The following is a 15,180-nucleotide window of genomic DNA, read 5'->3' on the forward strand; positions in this document are numbered from 1 at the left end:
CATTGTGCCAGTGGTCAAGAAAAATGGTAAGATAAGGATATGCATCGACTTCAGGGATTTGAATCTAGCTACCCCTAAAGACGAATATGTGATGCCTATGGCCGACATGTTGATAGATGCAGCAGCAGGACATAAAATCCTTAGTCTGATGGATGGTTATGCAGGTTATAACCAAATATTTCTGGCAGAAGAAGACATTCCTAAGACAGCATTCAGGTGCCCAGGGGCTTTAGGTATTTATGAATGGACAGTCATGCCATTCGGGTTAAAGAATGCAGGGGCAACTTACCAAAGAGCCATGAATTCAATCTTTCATGATTTAATTGGCAGATCTATGGAAGTTTATATTGATGATGTTATAGTTAAATCTGCCAGTTTTGACGAACATTTGAGAGATCTTGAAGAGGCATTTGAAAGAATGAAGAAGTACAAGTTGAAGATGAATCCAACCAAATGTGCTTTTGGAATATCAGCCGGGAGCTTTTTAGGATTTCTAGTTCATGAGAGAGGAATTGAAATCGATGCCAACAAGGCTAAAGCCATTCTTGATAGTCGGCCACCCAAGACGATTAAAGAAATCCAAAGTCTTTTGGGTAAGGTGAACTATTTGAGGCGTTTCATTTTTAATGCTGCTGGCAAGGTCAGACCCATCACTAAATTGTTGAAGGCTGGAAAAAATGCTTTTGAATGGGGTCCAGATCAACAGATGGCTTTAGATGCTATCAAGCAGGCATTGGTTCACCCTCCAGTCTTGATGCCTCCTAAACAAGGTCGGCCACTCAAACTTTATTTGGCAAATACATATGAAGTGGTTAGCTGTTTATTGGCACAGGATGGTGATGACGGGAAAGAAAGGGCAATCTACTACCTCAGTAAAACCCTTACAGGACCAGAACTGAATTACACTATGCCAGAAAAAATGTGTTATTCATTGGTCTTCGCGTGTATTAAACTCGAGCATTATCTGCTGCCCAGAAGAGTTGAGGTCATATCAAAGGTGGATCTCATCAAATTGATTTTACAGAGACCTACTATGAAGGGCAGACTCATGAAGTGGGCCATCAAATTGGCTCCTTTTGATCTTCAACATTCCCCTTTGAGGGCAGTCAAGGGACAAGCAGTAGCCGACTTCTTAGCAGAATTTTCCCAAGTCGGGTATTCTCATAGTGACAGCATCCGACCATTTGGTTGTTCATCATATTTGAATACCCTACAGGTCGGATGTGTGCCTTATATAAGTACTAGAACATGGTTGATGTTCTTTGATGGTTCTACCTCTGGAAACAAATCAGGGGCAGGGGTCTTTTTGCAAGGACCTGATGGTCAAAAGATCAACTTACAACTACGATTGGAAGCCATGACCCATAATTCAGCAGAATATGAAGCTTTAATTTTGGGTTTGGAGGCTTTGATTGCCAGGAAGGTCCAGTCTGTAATCATAAGGGGGGATTCTCAATTAGTAGTCAACCAGGTAAACAATCAATATGTTTGCAATTACCCTCATCTGCGCAGATACAGGGACATTGTGGGTCGGTTACTGACAAAAATCTCAGAAGTAATAATTGAGTTCATTCCGAGGAAAGAAAACCAACGTGCTGATGAATTGGCTCAAAGGGCATGTAAAGGAATTCTGGAGGATATGTGGTCGGAGGTCAAGTCGGGCATAGAAGGAAAGACGGACCCAATATGTGACCGAATGGTCGGGCAAGAGACGGTCGCACAGGAGCCTGACTGTGAAATTATGGTCGGGCAGGAGATGGTCGTGCAGGAGCCCGACTGCGAAGTTATGGTCGAGCAGGAGGTAGTCGCGCAGGAGCCCGACTGCGAAGTTACGGTCAGGCAAGAGGTTATTGGACAGGAGCCTGACTGTGAAATTATGGTCGGGCAGGAGATGGTCGTTCAGGAGCCCGACTGCGAAGTTACGGTCAGGCAAGAGGTTATTGGGCAGGAGCCTGACTGTGAAATTATGGTCGGGCAGGAGATGGTCGTTCAGGAGCCCAACTGCGAAGTTATTGTCGGACAGGAGTCCGATGGCGAAACAGTGCCCGATTGGAGAACAGAGCTTATCATGTATTTACAGAATCCAGGTGCGAGTGTTTCGATTGCGACACGATTGAAAGCTTTACGTTTTCAATTGATAAATGGAATTTTGTACAAGAGATCATTTGAAGGTTTACTTTTGAAATGTTTGGGGTCTAAAGAAGCTCTAGAGGTAATGACAGAAGTACATGGTGGGATATGTGGAGCTCATCGGGCAGGTCTGAATATGAGATGGGCCATCCATCGTTTGGGTTTTTTCTGGCCAAAGATTTTTCAAGATTGCATACAATTTGCCAAAGGCTGCCAGGAATGTCAGAAACATGGAAACTTAAACCATTTGCCAGTAACCGAATTGCAATTCTTGGCAAAACCATGGCCTTTTAAATCATGGGCTATGGATATTATTGGTAAGATACATCCTGCTTTATCGAAACATCATTGTTTCATATTGGTCGCGACTGATTACTTTACCAAATGGGTAGAAGCAGTTGCTTTGAAAAATGTGGATCAGAAAGAAGTGATAGACTTCGTTTTGAACCAAATTATTTACAGATATGGTATTCCTCAGTCTATAACAACCGACCAAGGCCTGGTTTTCACAGGGGAAAAGTTCTCTAGTTTCTTGGCAGAATTTGGGGTTCGATTACATCATTCGTCACCTTATTATCCCCAAGCCAATGGACAAGCGGAAGCAGCAAATAAGATTATTATTGGGATTATAAAGAAGATGGTGGAAGGGAACCCAAAAAAGTGGCATTTGTTATTGTCTCAGGCTTTGTGGGCACATAGGAATACCAGAAATACGGCAACAGGGTTCTCACCTTACCAACTCACGTTTGGCCAAGATGCTGTTTTACCAGCCGAAATCCGAGTATCATCTGGCCGAACAGAATTTACTGATAGTGATCTTACAGAGGAATACCAACAACTTATGTTGCAGCAGTTAGAAGATTTGGATGTTAACCGACTCCATGCAATAGAGCGAAGTGTGAAACAGAGTGAAATCAGAGCAAAGAGTTATGGAAAGAAAGTTCTTCACAAGACATTCCAAAAAGGAGATTTAGTCTGGAAGACCATTCTTCCTACATATAAGAAAACTGATCAATTGGGAAAGTGGTCACCGAATTGGGAAGGACCATACATTGTTCAAAAAGATATTGGAAATGGCGCGTTCATTATTGTAAATCATGAAGGTAGAAGAGTACATGATTGTATTAATGCTAAATATCTGAAGAGGTATTATCCTGCCTTTTCAGATAACAAAACTGCCTGAAGTAAAATATTATTCTCAGAACCCGTTTGTGGGGTTCGAACCTATTTAAAGGTTCAGTTCGGTTAGTCATCGTGTAGTTGTGGGAAATTTTCTGCCTCTGAATCAGACTTTTCATCCCAGTGAGTGGATATTAGCTCTGGTTCTTCTTCAATAAGATCTTCCAAATCTGGTCGGTACCTTTCCCATTGGCTTTGCATTTCATCTAAATCTTGATGGGTACGTGCTTGCATGTCTGTTATGGCTTGATGTTCACGATCAACAATGGTCCGTAGTCTTGAAAAGACTTTTCGTTGATTGGAAAAGATGTTATCCCAACCAAGATCTGGAAGTATAGTTGCTGCGTGATTTTCTATCATTTCCATGTGGTGATGGAGATCAGGAATGCGGCTAAGGATGTCACGAAGAGGTTCATACCCCTCAATGACTTTTTCCATCAGGCGGATGACGCGATGAATGGTTCTTCTTCCTCGTTGGGAGAATCGGAATTTGAAGTCTAGTTGCTTGAGTATATGTAACAAGTCTTCTGCATGGCCTCCAATAGGGTGATTACCCACAAAGAAGGGTTGAAGAACACCCTGCCAGTTGTTTGATGGAACATAAGGTCGGTCATTCGCCATGTTTGTTAACACGTCAAGTGTTTTGATTTTTCAAAATATGCCTTGGAATGTGTTTCTTGAAATGTGAGAAACAATATTCTTTTAAAGAAGGAGTTTGTTTCGATTCCTACAAAGTTGGGAATTGAAAGGTGATCCTTGTTTTGAGAAGAAAGAAAAAAATGGATTACTAAGTCAAGTATTGTTACAAAGGGGAAAGTATTACAACAATGCCCCTAGGGCAGTTTTTATATGGGTCCATTTGATTTCATCCCTGGATAGCCTTCTGGTATTGGCAGCCGTCTGATATCTTATGATGAATTGGGATCGGGCTTGGGTTTTCAGCTCTTGATCCAATTCAGCCTCATTTTTGGTATACTTCTCAAGCAGACGCTGTTCATTGATAATTTGCTTATCCAGGGTAGACTGTTCTTTCCTCAGCTCCCGCAATTCTGCCTCCTTTTTCTGAATGGCATCATCAACTAGAGCTTTTGTGCTAAGGAGACCACCCAGCCTTCCGGTAGTCTGCTGAAGGGATTCTCGAGTCTTAGCCAAAGAATTCTCCAGCGTTGTTTGATCGAAGTCGGGCTGGGGGGTTTCGGCTGACAGGAGTCCAATGACTAACACTTCAGTCTTGAGCTCTGTAAGTCTTTCCATCAGCCGATGCAGAATAGGGACGGCTGGCGATTCCGTTGGAGTGTAAAATAGAAGGCCACCAACCGTCTGAATGAGTTTGTCCAATAAGTCGGATCTCAATTCTGACAGGGGATGGTTAATGGCCTCAGTGAATATGGTTCGGGCCTCCGCCGGAACCGGAACAGTCGATAGGACAGCTAAGTCTGAAGGCCCCTGCAAGTCCTACAATGTCAATAAGTATTCCAAGAGAGGTGCAAATTTATTCTTATAAGATATGTGTTACCTCTGGGCGGACTGCTGTCAGTGAGGGGGGCAGCAATGAGGTCGGTCGAGTAGGGCGGACAGCTGGTATAACAGCAGCCGACTCGTCGGCTGCTGCAAATGGTCGCTGAGGTGCCGACCTGGGTCCCTATTGAAAGTAGTATGTAAAATAGTTAGTGTTTTCTGAAAGAGATGTTGTGGCATGGATTGGTTTAATCTTACCAAATTCACAGAAGTCTCCGAATCGGATGAAGACACTTCTTCCATTTCTGGAGGTTGGGCTGCCACAGGTGGTTCTTCTGCCTGCCACTCGATTGCTAGAGGAAGTGCCGCTGCTGGCTGGGCGGCTGCAGGTTGGGCGGCTGCTTCTAGAGCCACTGCAGCCAGAATCTCTGGGGCACCTTCGATTTCGGGATCAGCAACATCAAGGATGTCGTTTTGAGGGTCAGCTTCGGCGAGGGCAGTTGGTCTTTCTTTTGACATGGATGAGTCTGATGCTATGTATGGCGGTCGACCCATCTGGGAAGTAGTTCCCTCGCTGTCAGAAGAGACCCCTGCTGCTGATCCGATGGGTGAAGGTGTCTGTGAAAAAATCATGGAAGTGTTGGTTGTTAAATATATCAGGGTTGATCATTAGAATCCTAAGTATGGCTGATGAGAGAACTTACTGGTTCTCTAGGCACTACTGGTAAAGATTGCCTCCTGGTCGGGTGCCTGGCCCGACCGCTCCTCGGTGCAGGAGGAAGAGTTTGCCTCCTCGTCGGGTCCTCCGCCCGATTGCTCATTGGCAGATTGGTCTGGACCAAAGGCCCGGTTGAATGGTCGGCTGAGGCTGGCGTCGGTTGTGAGGTCGGTGCTGCCAAGGTCGGTTCTGGTGAATAATATGTGAAATTAAAGTTAAGATATAGTGAATTGGTTCACGGTGTTAAGAAACATTACCAATTCGGGGTCGGGCCCTTGCTGACGTCCTATTTGTTCCAAGGTCTGCTAGTGTTTGCTGGTCGGTCCCCGAGGTCGGGGGTGTTGGCAGCTGGGACGCTTTCCTTTTTCGCGTTGGAGCACTAGACCCGATCCCCGGGGCGGCTGTTTGTTGTTGAGTGCTAGCATGTCTAGCCGCCCCTAGAACCAATCCTTGGGGGGGAAGGAGTATGTTCAGCAACCGACCCTCATCAGGGGAGATCAGGGGCCATACAACCGACCACCATTCATTGAATGTTTCTACAGTCTCAGGGTTGGAGCGGAAAGGAATATAAGAATTGGAAGTTATATACGTGGTGAGCTGGGAGATATAAGAACGGATTGAATTCGGTAGGACTCGTCGGTCAGGGCTTTGAAAAATTATATGTGGACACGCGACGGGTCCAGGGATACCTTGGCAACAGCCGAACTGGCGCGCCACGAATTGAGGTTCATAATTAAAAGTGTAAAAGGTTTTCTGCCCCTTTTTATCAAGTTTTTTGCTACTAAAAAGAGACATGGGTTTGAGGGCAACGTCCCAGGCAAAAGGATAAGTGGAATGAGGACAAGGCTCAGGAGTCGGAAGCGGATTTGGTACTGGAAAAGGCCAAAAATGGTCGGGAGCATAGCCCGCATACTTTTTATACATAGAAAATCGAGAGTTATTGCGGGTATCTGTTAAAACTGCGATTATTATTGGATCGGAAGATTGGAGTTTATTGCGTCCTGAGCAGAGTCGGTTAAGGGCTAATCCCAAATGTTTTTCAGTTGTTGGCATAGTGGGCGGAGATCCTAAGTTAAACGCGTTGGGGAAGTAAAGACGGAACCAAAGTTCTAAAAACTAAAAAGGACCCGATGCGGCAGTGTCTAATTTTCTACTATCATTATCTGTCAGACGAAGGCTAACCCTAGTAAGTCCTTCAAACAGATTGGCTAAAAACAGGGTGCCAAGGGAAAAGAATCGACCTGACGCGATATGAATGGCCAGGTCGAGATGAGAAGGAAGAACACATTTGGAAGGGGAAACAATGACGTACCTACAAAGCCAAAAAAGGATAAAGGCTGTATGCTCCCGGTCGGTCACAGGGGTCCCTGGAGCCCCTTGCTGGTCGGTTGCGAACTTTGTCCAACCCCATTCCTTCACACCTTGTAAAGACCACCCTGGATGGTCTTCTGATGGCTCCTGCCCATCTAGGGCTCCCATTACAGGGTCTTCACCCACGACTGGGAGATGCGCGATCATTGCCACGTCCATAAGAGTTGGACCAAAGGGGCCAGATGGTAGGAGGAAAGTCCCATTTTCCGCATTCCAGAAGGCAGACATGGCCAACAGCACCTTCTCATGCAGGTTGATAGGCATGGTGGACAGTAGTATGGCTTGGTCGATTTTTTGAGATCGCCATTGGGCCTGGAAGTGTTCTGCTACCCGTCGATACCAAGCGCGGTAAGGATCTTTTGGGTCTGTGAGATGGGTTTTGATGCTGTCTCGAATGCGAATTGCTTGGTAGTTAGGATTGTTGATAGCCAAGGAATTTCGGGATTCCAAAACTTCCCTCATCCGATTTGAGTCTTCAGGAGTAGTGCAGTATGGACGGATCGTCGGAGTTAGTACTTTCGAGGCTGAAAATGGGCCCTCCGGGAGGGTTCCGTCGAAAGGAAGGGCAGGAATGTATTGATTCGCCATAGTTAGAGTGTTTTGGGATTGTGATTCAAGGCTTGTATTGCGGAGAAAGAAGTTAACCAGGAGTATTGCAGTAACTGGTGCAGTTGCTAAGGGAATGTTTCAAGAAGGTAGTGATTTATGAACTTCCAAACATTGATTGTTAAATGGCGTTTGAAAGTCCCTTGGCGGCGGGCAAGTTGTTACGTACGAAATTTAGAATTAGGTTAAAAGCCCAAGGTAAAAAGAAGAATGGGCCTGGCAATAGGGTTGATTGAACTGGCTGAAGGACACTGTGAGGAAATCAAGGAAAATAGATTTATTTCTAAGGAAAATACAAGACGGAAGGTCCTCAGGTCGGTAGGTCCTCAGGTCGGTAGGTCCTCAAGACGGAAGGTCCTCAAGACGGAAGGTCCTCAAGACGGAAGGTCCTCAAGACGGAAGGTCCTCAGGGCGGAAAGACCTCAGGTCGGAAGGATCTCAGGTCGGTAGGTCCTCAAGACGGAAAGACCTCAAGTCGGAAGGTCTTCAGGTCGGGAGGTCCTCAAGATGAAAAGACCTCAGGTCGGAAGGTCTTCAGGTCGGGAGGTCCTCAAGACGGAAAGACCTCAGGTCGGAAGGTCTTCAGGTCGGGAGGTCCTCAAGACGGAAAGTCATCAGGACGGAAGGTCTTTAGGTCGGTAGGTCCTCAAGACGGAAAGTCATCAGGACGGGAAGTCCGCAGGTCGGGAGGCTTTCAGGTCGGGAAAAGGAAGAAAGTTAAGATCTCAAGAATTGATCCAAATCCAGACCGAAGTCGGGCAGACGCGGAGGTCTTTTAAGAGGAAGGTCGGGCAAGGAAGAGGTACGGACAGATGCGGAGGTCTTCGGTCGAAGACGGAGGGCGGCTGATGCGGAGGTCGGCCCAAGCGAGGTCGGGCGAAGAAGCAGGTCGGGCGAAGGACGAAGTCGGGCCAAAAGAGCGGAAGGTCTGTGGTCGGTTCAAAGAGTGAAATATAAGGATAATTTTGGTCTGCTGAGGACACGTGTCAGCATGAAAGGGGTTGGAAGACGGTTGGGAAGGAGACGTTGTAACCGTTCGGGTGACGGTTTTCAGTACGGTTTCCCAGAGAATATTTAAAGGTTTGAATCATCATTTGGCAAGAGATCTTCAATCAACTTCAACAAAGCAAAGTCAGATTTGGGGATCACCACTTTAAATTTCAGTATTTTATTTTCCAGTTTAGTTTCTGTACGTTACAGTGTTTAGAGATTCCTAATCTCAGGCACTAATTAATCAAGTTTAAGGATATTTTCTATATCTTTGAATTTTACTTTATTTTTGTTGAAAAAATACATCAACACCTATATTACACAAATATCATTACGTTTATATCATACAATACACTGATATGATTAATTTAATTTTTTTACCTTTATTTTTACTTTATCTCAATATAAAACCTATATAAAATAAACACTGAAAACACATGTAATAATACATATCAAAAAACTAAAAATATAATTAAAGAAAGTCATATTTTGAGGATATTAGATTCAACTTGGATATTTACACATAATATATTTGACAAAACTGCTGCCATTCTCACGTAAAAAAAAAAAAAAAAAGAAGAGAAAAGAGAAAAAAGAAGGTCTATTTGAATGAATTGTACTCAAATGGATTCAGTTGCTAGAGTGCTCAGTGAATGTGGTTGGCCATTTTTTATTAGTTACTCCCTTCAACATGTTAGTTGTATTTATTTTGATTTTGGGTAGATTTTGTATTAAATAGTATTGATATTATATTTTATAAAAATAATATATATTTTTAAATACAAAGTCCGAATACTAAAAATTGTGACAAAATTTCTACAAGAAACATACCTTTAAATATTGGAACTGAAAGGTTTAACGAAATATATATACGCATTTGTAGATATATGAGTAAAACATTTTGAATACAATTTACAAACTATTATTTGAAAATATTCGCGTAAAAATAATTTTTTTTTTTTTTTTTTTTAAAAAAGAAATATATGTCAAATTTTTTTTTTTTGTATATGGACGAAACCAATTAGGTCTAACCAAATTTCTTTTGGGTTTAAAAAATTAAGGTCCAACTGGTCAAGAAATTGATATTGGCCCATTATAGGCCCAAGGACCAACTCTGAAGTATAAACCAGAAACCCTAATTACCCCTTCTTTATACTGACTGTCGCAGAAAGCTAGCGTCGACGGCCGTCGAATTCGTTCTTGTACGTGCTCCATCTCCTTTCCGTTCTCTCGAATTCTCGCAGAAAGGGCATTTGTATATGCAAACCAGAATAACTATTCCTTTTTTTTTTTTTTTAATATTGAATTTCTTGGCTAGATTGCAGGAAGGTCACCGGAAAACCTCAAGATGAGTAAAGGCGCGGCTGCGGCGGGTGCCAAGGGTGGGAAGAAGAAGGGTGTGAGTTTCGTGATCGATTGCTCGAAACCAGTGGAGGACAAAATCATGGAGATTGCGTCGCTAGAGAAGTTCTTACAGGAAAGAATAAAGGTTGGTGGCAAGGCCGGAGCTCTAGGAGATTCCGTTACCATCACCCGTGAGAAAAACAAGATAACTGTGACGGCCGACAGCGCATTTTCCAAAAGGTGCGTGATCGAATAAACTTGTGGTTTGTGAATTAGTTTTGCGCTTTTGAGGTTTGTGGATTTTGCATATCTCGTTTCTTTTCCCTATCACCATTACGAAGTAAAAAGCGATAGAATGAATACAGGTTTCTTATGAGATATCTATATCAGAATATTGTCTGTTAGTCTGATGAAAATGATAAAAAAATTCCAAATCAATTGTGAGCAATCCAAATTTGGTATCTTGTTGCACTACCAAATTACTTGTTTTTTCTCCCATCAATTTAAGAGGGTTTAAGGCGTTCTGATGAATTTAAGTTAATCCCATGACATGTGTATTGTTTTTGTAACATTTTCCGATAGTTTTGATAGTCATGAAGAGAAGGGGTGTAGAAAATTCTTTTCTTGAATCGGAATAGATCAATTTGATGTATGTGTATGATACTAGAACTTAGAAGGGTCTAATTAATACAAATATGGATGGATCAAGTTTCTGATATTTAGCTAACCTTTCATCCTGTTGAAATGGGTAAAGATGACTTAAAGAGAGTTTGAATGATGAACATTATTTTGAAAGTGGCATTTAAGTTTATCCATAGCCATTTGTGAGAAGTGAGAGCTGATTCCTGATATCATGCAGGTACCTTAAGTATTTGACAAAGAAATATTTGAAGAAGCACAACGTGAGAGATTGGCTCCGGGTCATTGCTTCCAACAAGGAGCGCAATGTATACGAGCTCCGCTACTTCAACATTGCCGAGCAAGAGGGCGAGGATGAAGAGTAAACGAAATGGGCATAGTTTCCTATTTCATGTTGCTCTTCCATTTCAGCATCTCAACACAAACAATTTTTTTGTTTTGGTTTTGGTCTTGGATCTGTTAAATTTTCATTTCAGTGATGGATTGACATCTCGAATGGTTCTTTTATAATTGCATGAGTTGGCCGAAGCATTTCTCTTTCGCTCTCTAGCTCCCTGAAACTTATTTCATATTACTGTGCTCTCTAGCTCCATCCATTGTTTACATGTGTTTATGGAACGTGGAAGTTCCAGACAAGAAAATAAGAACTATATGGGGACAAAACCGGTCATCTTCAATGAACATACATGTGGAGCACAGAATAAACTCATTTTGCTCCTGTTGTAGTTATTCCCATCACATCTAATCCAAAACAGTCTCTAATCATGTGGATGTGATTTTCTGTACCTGTGCTATCCAAAATAACCCTGCTAAAATTTATCGAGAATTATACCATTTTTGCCACTATTTAAAACCTGTGAAATTTAATGAGGTAATTACTAATTAGGTAGTGTTGAGGGCAACAGGTAACTGAATGAGCAGAGGTGGGGCTCACGCGCGTCGGCACATACGAGGCGAAGAAATTTGAAAGGCAGCCATCAATGGCCCTGGAAAAAGAAAATTACTGCAAAATTGGACGAGTGTAAGTCTCGTATTTATAGGCTCACTCGCACACACGCACCTGGGACGTTGCATTGTCAGCGAGTGGTGTCCAGAACTTTCCCTTCCGTTTGACACACTCCATGCACTCGTCCACCCTTCGTCCTCTTGCTCTGCTCTGATTCAGATACGCACGTTTCCTTGATCCTCTCTATCTTCATATCATGCCCACCGCTCCACTTCTCCTCTGCTCCTCCCCATTTTGTTTCTGTTTGGGTTCAGTTTCTCGGATCTAACCGTCGTCGCCTCTCCGGCTTGCTCATTCACGCTCCAAGGTACTCTCCTTTTCGTTTGTTAATTAATCTAATTTTATATCTCCTGGATTTGAACGGGTTTATAGGAATTCCGTTCCTGCAACTCTTAGAGTTGGCATGTATTAGGTTTTTGTAGTGAAGAAAGTGGATATTAGTTGATTGAGGGGACTTTGCTTAATGGTTGCCGTGTTTCGGTTATCTGATTTTGGTGATGATGATAGCATGCGTTGAATGTGATTGTTAGTATACATGCGTGCAAGTTATTGCTTTATGCGTCGGTTGTGTGAGCCCTGGCTCCATGGTGGAATCACGCAGTTTTTTGACCAGCTTTGCATTTAATATCTGTTTCTGTAAATTTGTATCGATTGTGTGAAGAAGTCTATGCATTTTCTTCTTCTCATTTAGTCTATTTATTGGATAAAGCTCCAAATCCTCCATGGTTTTTGAGTAGATGAAAATCCTACAAATACTGTTGAATGGTCCCGCAAACTGTGCCCCATTTATCTGTTTCTACGACATGATTGATGCTATTGTGGTTTCTGTTGATCACTTGTGTTCTTCGGGAAAGGATGTTATGTGTCCACCTTGGTGTGGTTTGTAGGTAAGCTGTTTTTTTGAGCCGATTGGTCACTTTGGTTGAGTTGATCTTTGAAGCCTAAGCTGCTGAGTTTTGGAACATGCATGGAGGTTCCAATCAGTCGGGGCATATTACGAAATGCCAATTTTATTTGCTTTTCAATTTTGAAACTCAGCTTGGGGATGTTCTTCGGGGCTTCTTGTATTTTCTGGCTCTTGCATACTGTTTTATAGGATTGTCATCCATCACTGGCCGGTTTTTCCGGTCCATGGAAAATGTGGTTAAGCATTCACGGGCTGTGACTGAGAAAGATCCTCACACTAATGCCAGTGTGGTAAAACACAAAAGGGTCTGGAATTATGCCATAGCCGATATTACTTTGCTGGCCTTTGGGACTAGCTTTCCCCAAATCTCACTGGCAACCATTGATGCACTGAGGAATCTTGGAAACTTGTATGCTGGAGGTTTGTCTGGCTTTCACAGTTGTACATTTGAATTTTCTTCATCATCTCTGTTAAATATATGTATGTATATATATATATATACACGTGCCGTGCCACCACAAATGTTATTGCCCTTTCTATCGTTATAGATTTAAAGTTAATTATCGTTCATATCTTCAGTTTAGAATTTCTTGTGCCTGCATGTTAGTATTATTCTTATTTCTACATACATCTCTGACTCTATGTTTGCTTCTTGGAAGAGTAACACATTTAGCTGTCAATATATGTGGGTCACCAACTGATCACTGGATATTAAGAAGTTGAAACTTATAGTAAGAAAATGCATCTGAAAGGAATTAAAAAATCAGGAGTTATCTTCCTATCACATTCATTTTCTTTTATACTAGTTTAACTTGCGAGAAGTTGATTCAACAATATTGCCTTTATATTTGGAATACTCACCAGAATTGCACCAACAGGTTTGGGTCCAGGAACACTGGTAGGCTCTGCTGCTTTTGATCTCTTTCCTATCCATGCGGTGTGCGTTGTTGTACCAAAATCTGGAGAACTGAAGAAGATATCAGATATTGGAGTTTGGCTTGTGGAGCTCTTTTGGTCTTTCTGGGCTTATGTTTGGCTATACATAATACTAAAGGTGATGTTCTTATGTGATGAAAACACTTTTCCGGCAACAATCTAAGCCTTTTCTGTTCAACTCTGCAGGTGTGGACACCTAATGCCATTACTCTCTGGGAGGCATTGTTGACGGTGTTGCAGTTTGGTCTACTGCTTCTACATGCTTATGCTCAGGATAAGCGATGGCCATATGTATCTCTGCCAATGTAGGTCTCTAATAGTTGATGAACTTGATGTTAATTTACCTTGTTCAAGGGATTAATTTATCTTTCCAAAGGGAGGTTAAAAACAGCCTGTATGACTTTCTACTCCTTAACATTGCATTCGTTTTAGGCCAAGAACAGAGAGGCCTGAGGACTGGGTACCTGCAGAAAATGGCAGCACAGCTTCTGATAAGAACTCCCAGATGCATGAGGTTGAAGACGATAGAAACCACAGCATTGTTGACATATTTTCCATTCATTCTGGTCACAAAGATAATGGTACGTGTTCATCATGCCCCTGGAATTATATCCAAATTCCATCCAAGTCTTCTTTTTTCTCTACTATAATCTTACCTCTTTGAGAATACTTGCTTTATATTTTTAATTAATATTGAGCATGAACTGTCATGGGCCTCATGGCAGCTTATAAAGACATTTGAAATTAGAAGAACAAGAAATCCATGGCATAGTATTCATCTGAGCCACAATCCATTTGTATGAAATTTTATTTATCTGACACCAATGCTGTTCTTGATTCCCCTTCAGATAACTCACCTGCAAAGAGGAAACCAGACAAAGATAATTTACTATCAATCTGGAAACAGCAGTTTATTCGTGCCTTCATGGTACTAAATTAATTTTGTGTCTTCGTGTAGTTTGTTTCCATGTCTAATCATGTTCTTACTGAATTAGCCTATGTTCATTTCACTATGCTATGACTTTCTATAGTTGGTCAAGATGGTAACAAACATCTATATTTCTTTGTGCTATTTTGTGAACACGATACACACTGCAGTTGGAGAAGCCAAATTCAAGAAATCAGAACACTAAACCATGGGCCCGAGCGGCAAAAATTTTCTGGGAGTTATTGCTTGTACCATGGAGATTAGTGTTTGCATTGGTACCGCCGTATCAGATTGCTCATGGATGGATCGCATTCATCTTCTCTTTGGCCTTTATCAGTGGTGTAGCTTTCATAGTGACAAAGATTACTGATTTGATCAGCTGTGTTACAGGTCCACATGTATTAATTTGATGACTTGATCATATATGCTTTTCAATATGTATATCGAATCAACAACTCAGCTCTGTTCATCATCGCTCGTGCAGGTATCAATCCATATGTAATTGCATTCACAGCATTGGCGGCAGGGACGTCATGGCCAGATTTGGTAGCAAGCAAAATAGCAGCAGAGCGGCAGATAACAGCGGACTCTGCCATAGCCAACATCACATGCAGCAATTCAGTGAACATCTACATTGGCATCGGTGTGCCGTGGCTGATCTCGACAGTGTACAACTACTGTGCATACGGGAGGCCTCAGCCTCTGAGGATAGAAAATGCAGCAGGGCTGAGCTTCTCCTTGATAATATTCTTTGCAACATCAGTGGGGTGCATTGGCGTGTTGGTGTTCCGACGTCTGACCCTGGGCGCGGAGCTCGGCGGTCCGAGAGTCTGGGCATGGGCTACTTGTGTGTATTTGATGCTGCTTTGGCTTGTGTTCGTTGTGCTGTCATCTCTACGAGTTTCTGGGTTCATCTGATTCTGATCTCAAACTCAAACTACATATATGGATACTAAGTGCTCAGCAGT

General features: G+C 42.5%; 2 protein-coding genes across 3 annotated transcripts; both read left to right on the plus strand.

Moving 5' to 3' along the window:
* Nucleotides 1-9,531: 9,531 nt before the first annotated feature.
* LOC127252156 (60S ribosomal protein L22-2-like) lies at nt 9,532-10,976 on the plus strand. Of its 2 annotated transcripts, none has more exons than XM_051276215.1 (3): nt 9,532-9,654; nt 9,771-10,036; nt 10,656-10,976. In XM_051276215.1, the coding sequence occupies exons 2-3, from the start codon at nt 9,801-9,803 to the stop codon at nt 10,798-10,800; spliced, it is 381 nt and encodes a 126-aa protein (XP_051132172.1). In that variant the 5' UTR covers nt 9,532-9,654; nt 9,771-9,800; the 3' UTR covers nt 10,801-10,976. The 2 variants fall into 2 exon arrangements, with proteins under 2 accessions (XP_051132172.1, XP_051132173.1); XM_051276216.1 differs by having other exon boundaries at nt 9,604-9,654; nt 9,778-10,036.
* Nucleotides 10,977-11,375: 399 nt separating this feature from the next.
* LOC127252153 (magnesium/proton exchanger-like) lies at nt 11,376-15,145 on the plus strand. Its single transcript, XM_051276212.1, has 8 exons — nt 11,376-11,748; nt 12,329-12,768; nt 13,227-13,402; nt 13,471-13,589; nt 13,717-13,865; nt 14,133-14,212; nt 14,383-14,602; nt 14,697-15,145. Exons 2-8 carry the CDS (start codon nt 12,405-12,407, stop codon nt 15,128-15,130), a joined length of 1,542 nt encoding a protein of 513 aa, XP_051132169.1. The 5' UTR covers nt 11,376-11,748; nt 12,329-12,404; the 3' UTR covers nt 15,131-15,145.
* Nucleotides 15,146-15,180: the final 35 nt, after the last annotated feature.

Source organism: Andrographis paniculata, unplaced genomic scaffold (genome assembly GCF_009805555.1).
Source record: "Andrographis paniculata isolate CXL003 unplaced genomic scaffold, ASM980555v1 Contig45END, whole genome shotgun sequence".
Taxonomy (NCBI): Eukaryota; Viridiplantae; Streptophyta; class Magnoliopsida; order Lamiales; family Acanthaceae; genus Andrographis; species Andrographis paniculata.

Coding starts and splice junctions, on each gene's coding strand:
- LOC127252156 (XM_051276215.1), top strand. CDS start 9,801: ATGAGTAAAGGCGCGGCTGCGGCGGGTGCCAAGGGTGGGAAGAAGAAG. Junction 10,037..10,655: donor GACAGCGCATTTTCCAAAAG/GTGCGTGATCGA, acceptor GATATCATGCAG/GTACCTTAAGTATTTGACAA.
- LOC127252153 (XM_051276212.1), top strand. CDS start 12,405: ATGCATGGAGGTTCCAATCAGTCGGGGCATATTACGAAATGCCAATTT. Junction 13,403..13,470: donor GGCTATACATAATACTAAAG/GTGATGTTCTTA, acceptor TCAACTCTGCAG/GTGTGGACACCTAATGCCAT. Junction 13,866..14,132: donor TTCTGGTCACAAAGATAATG/GTACGTGTTCAT, acceptor ATTCCCCTTCAG/ATAACTCACCTGCAAAGAGG.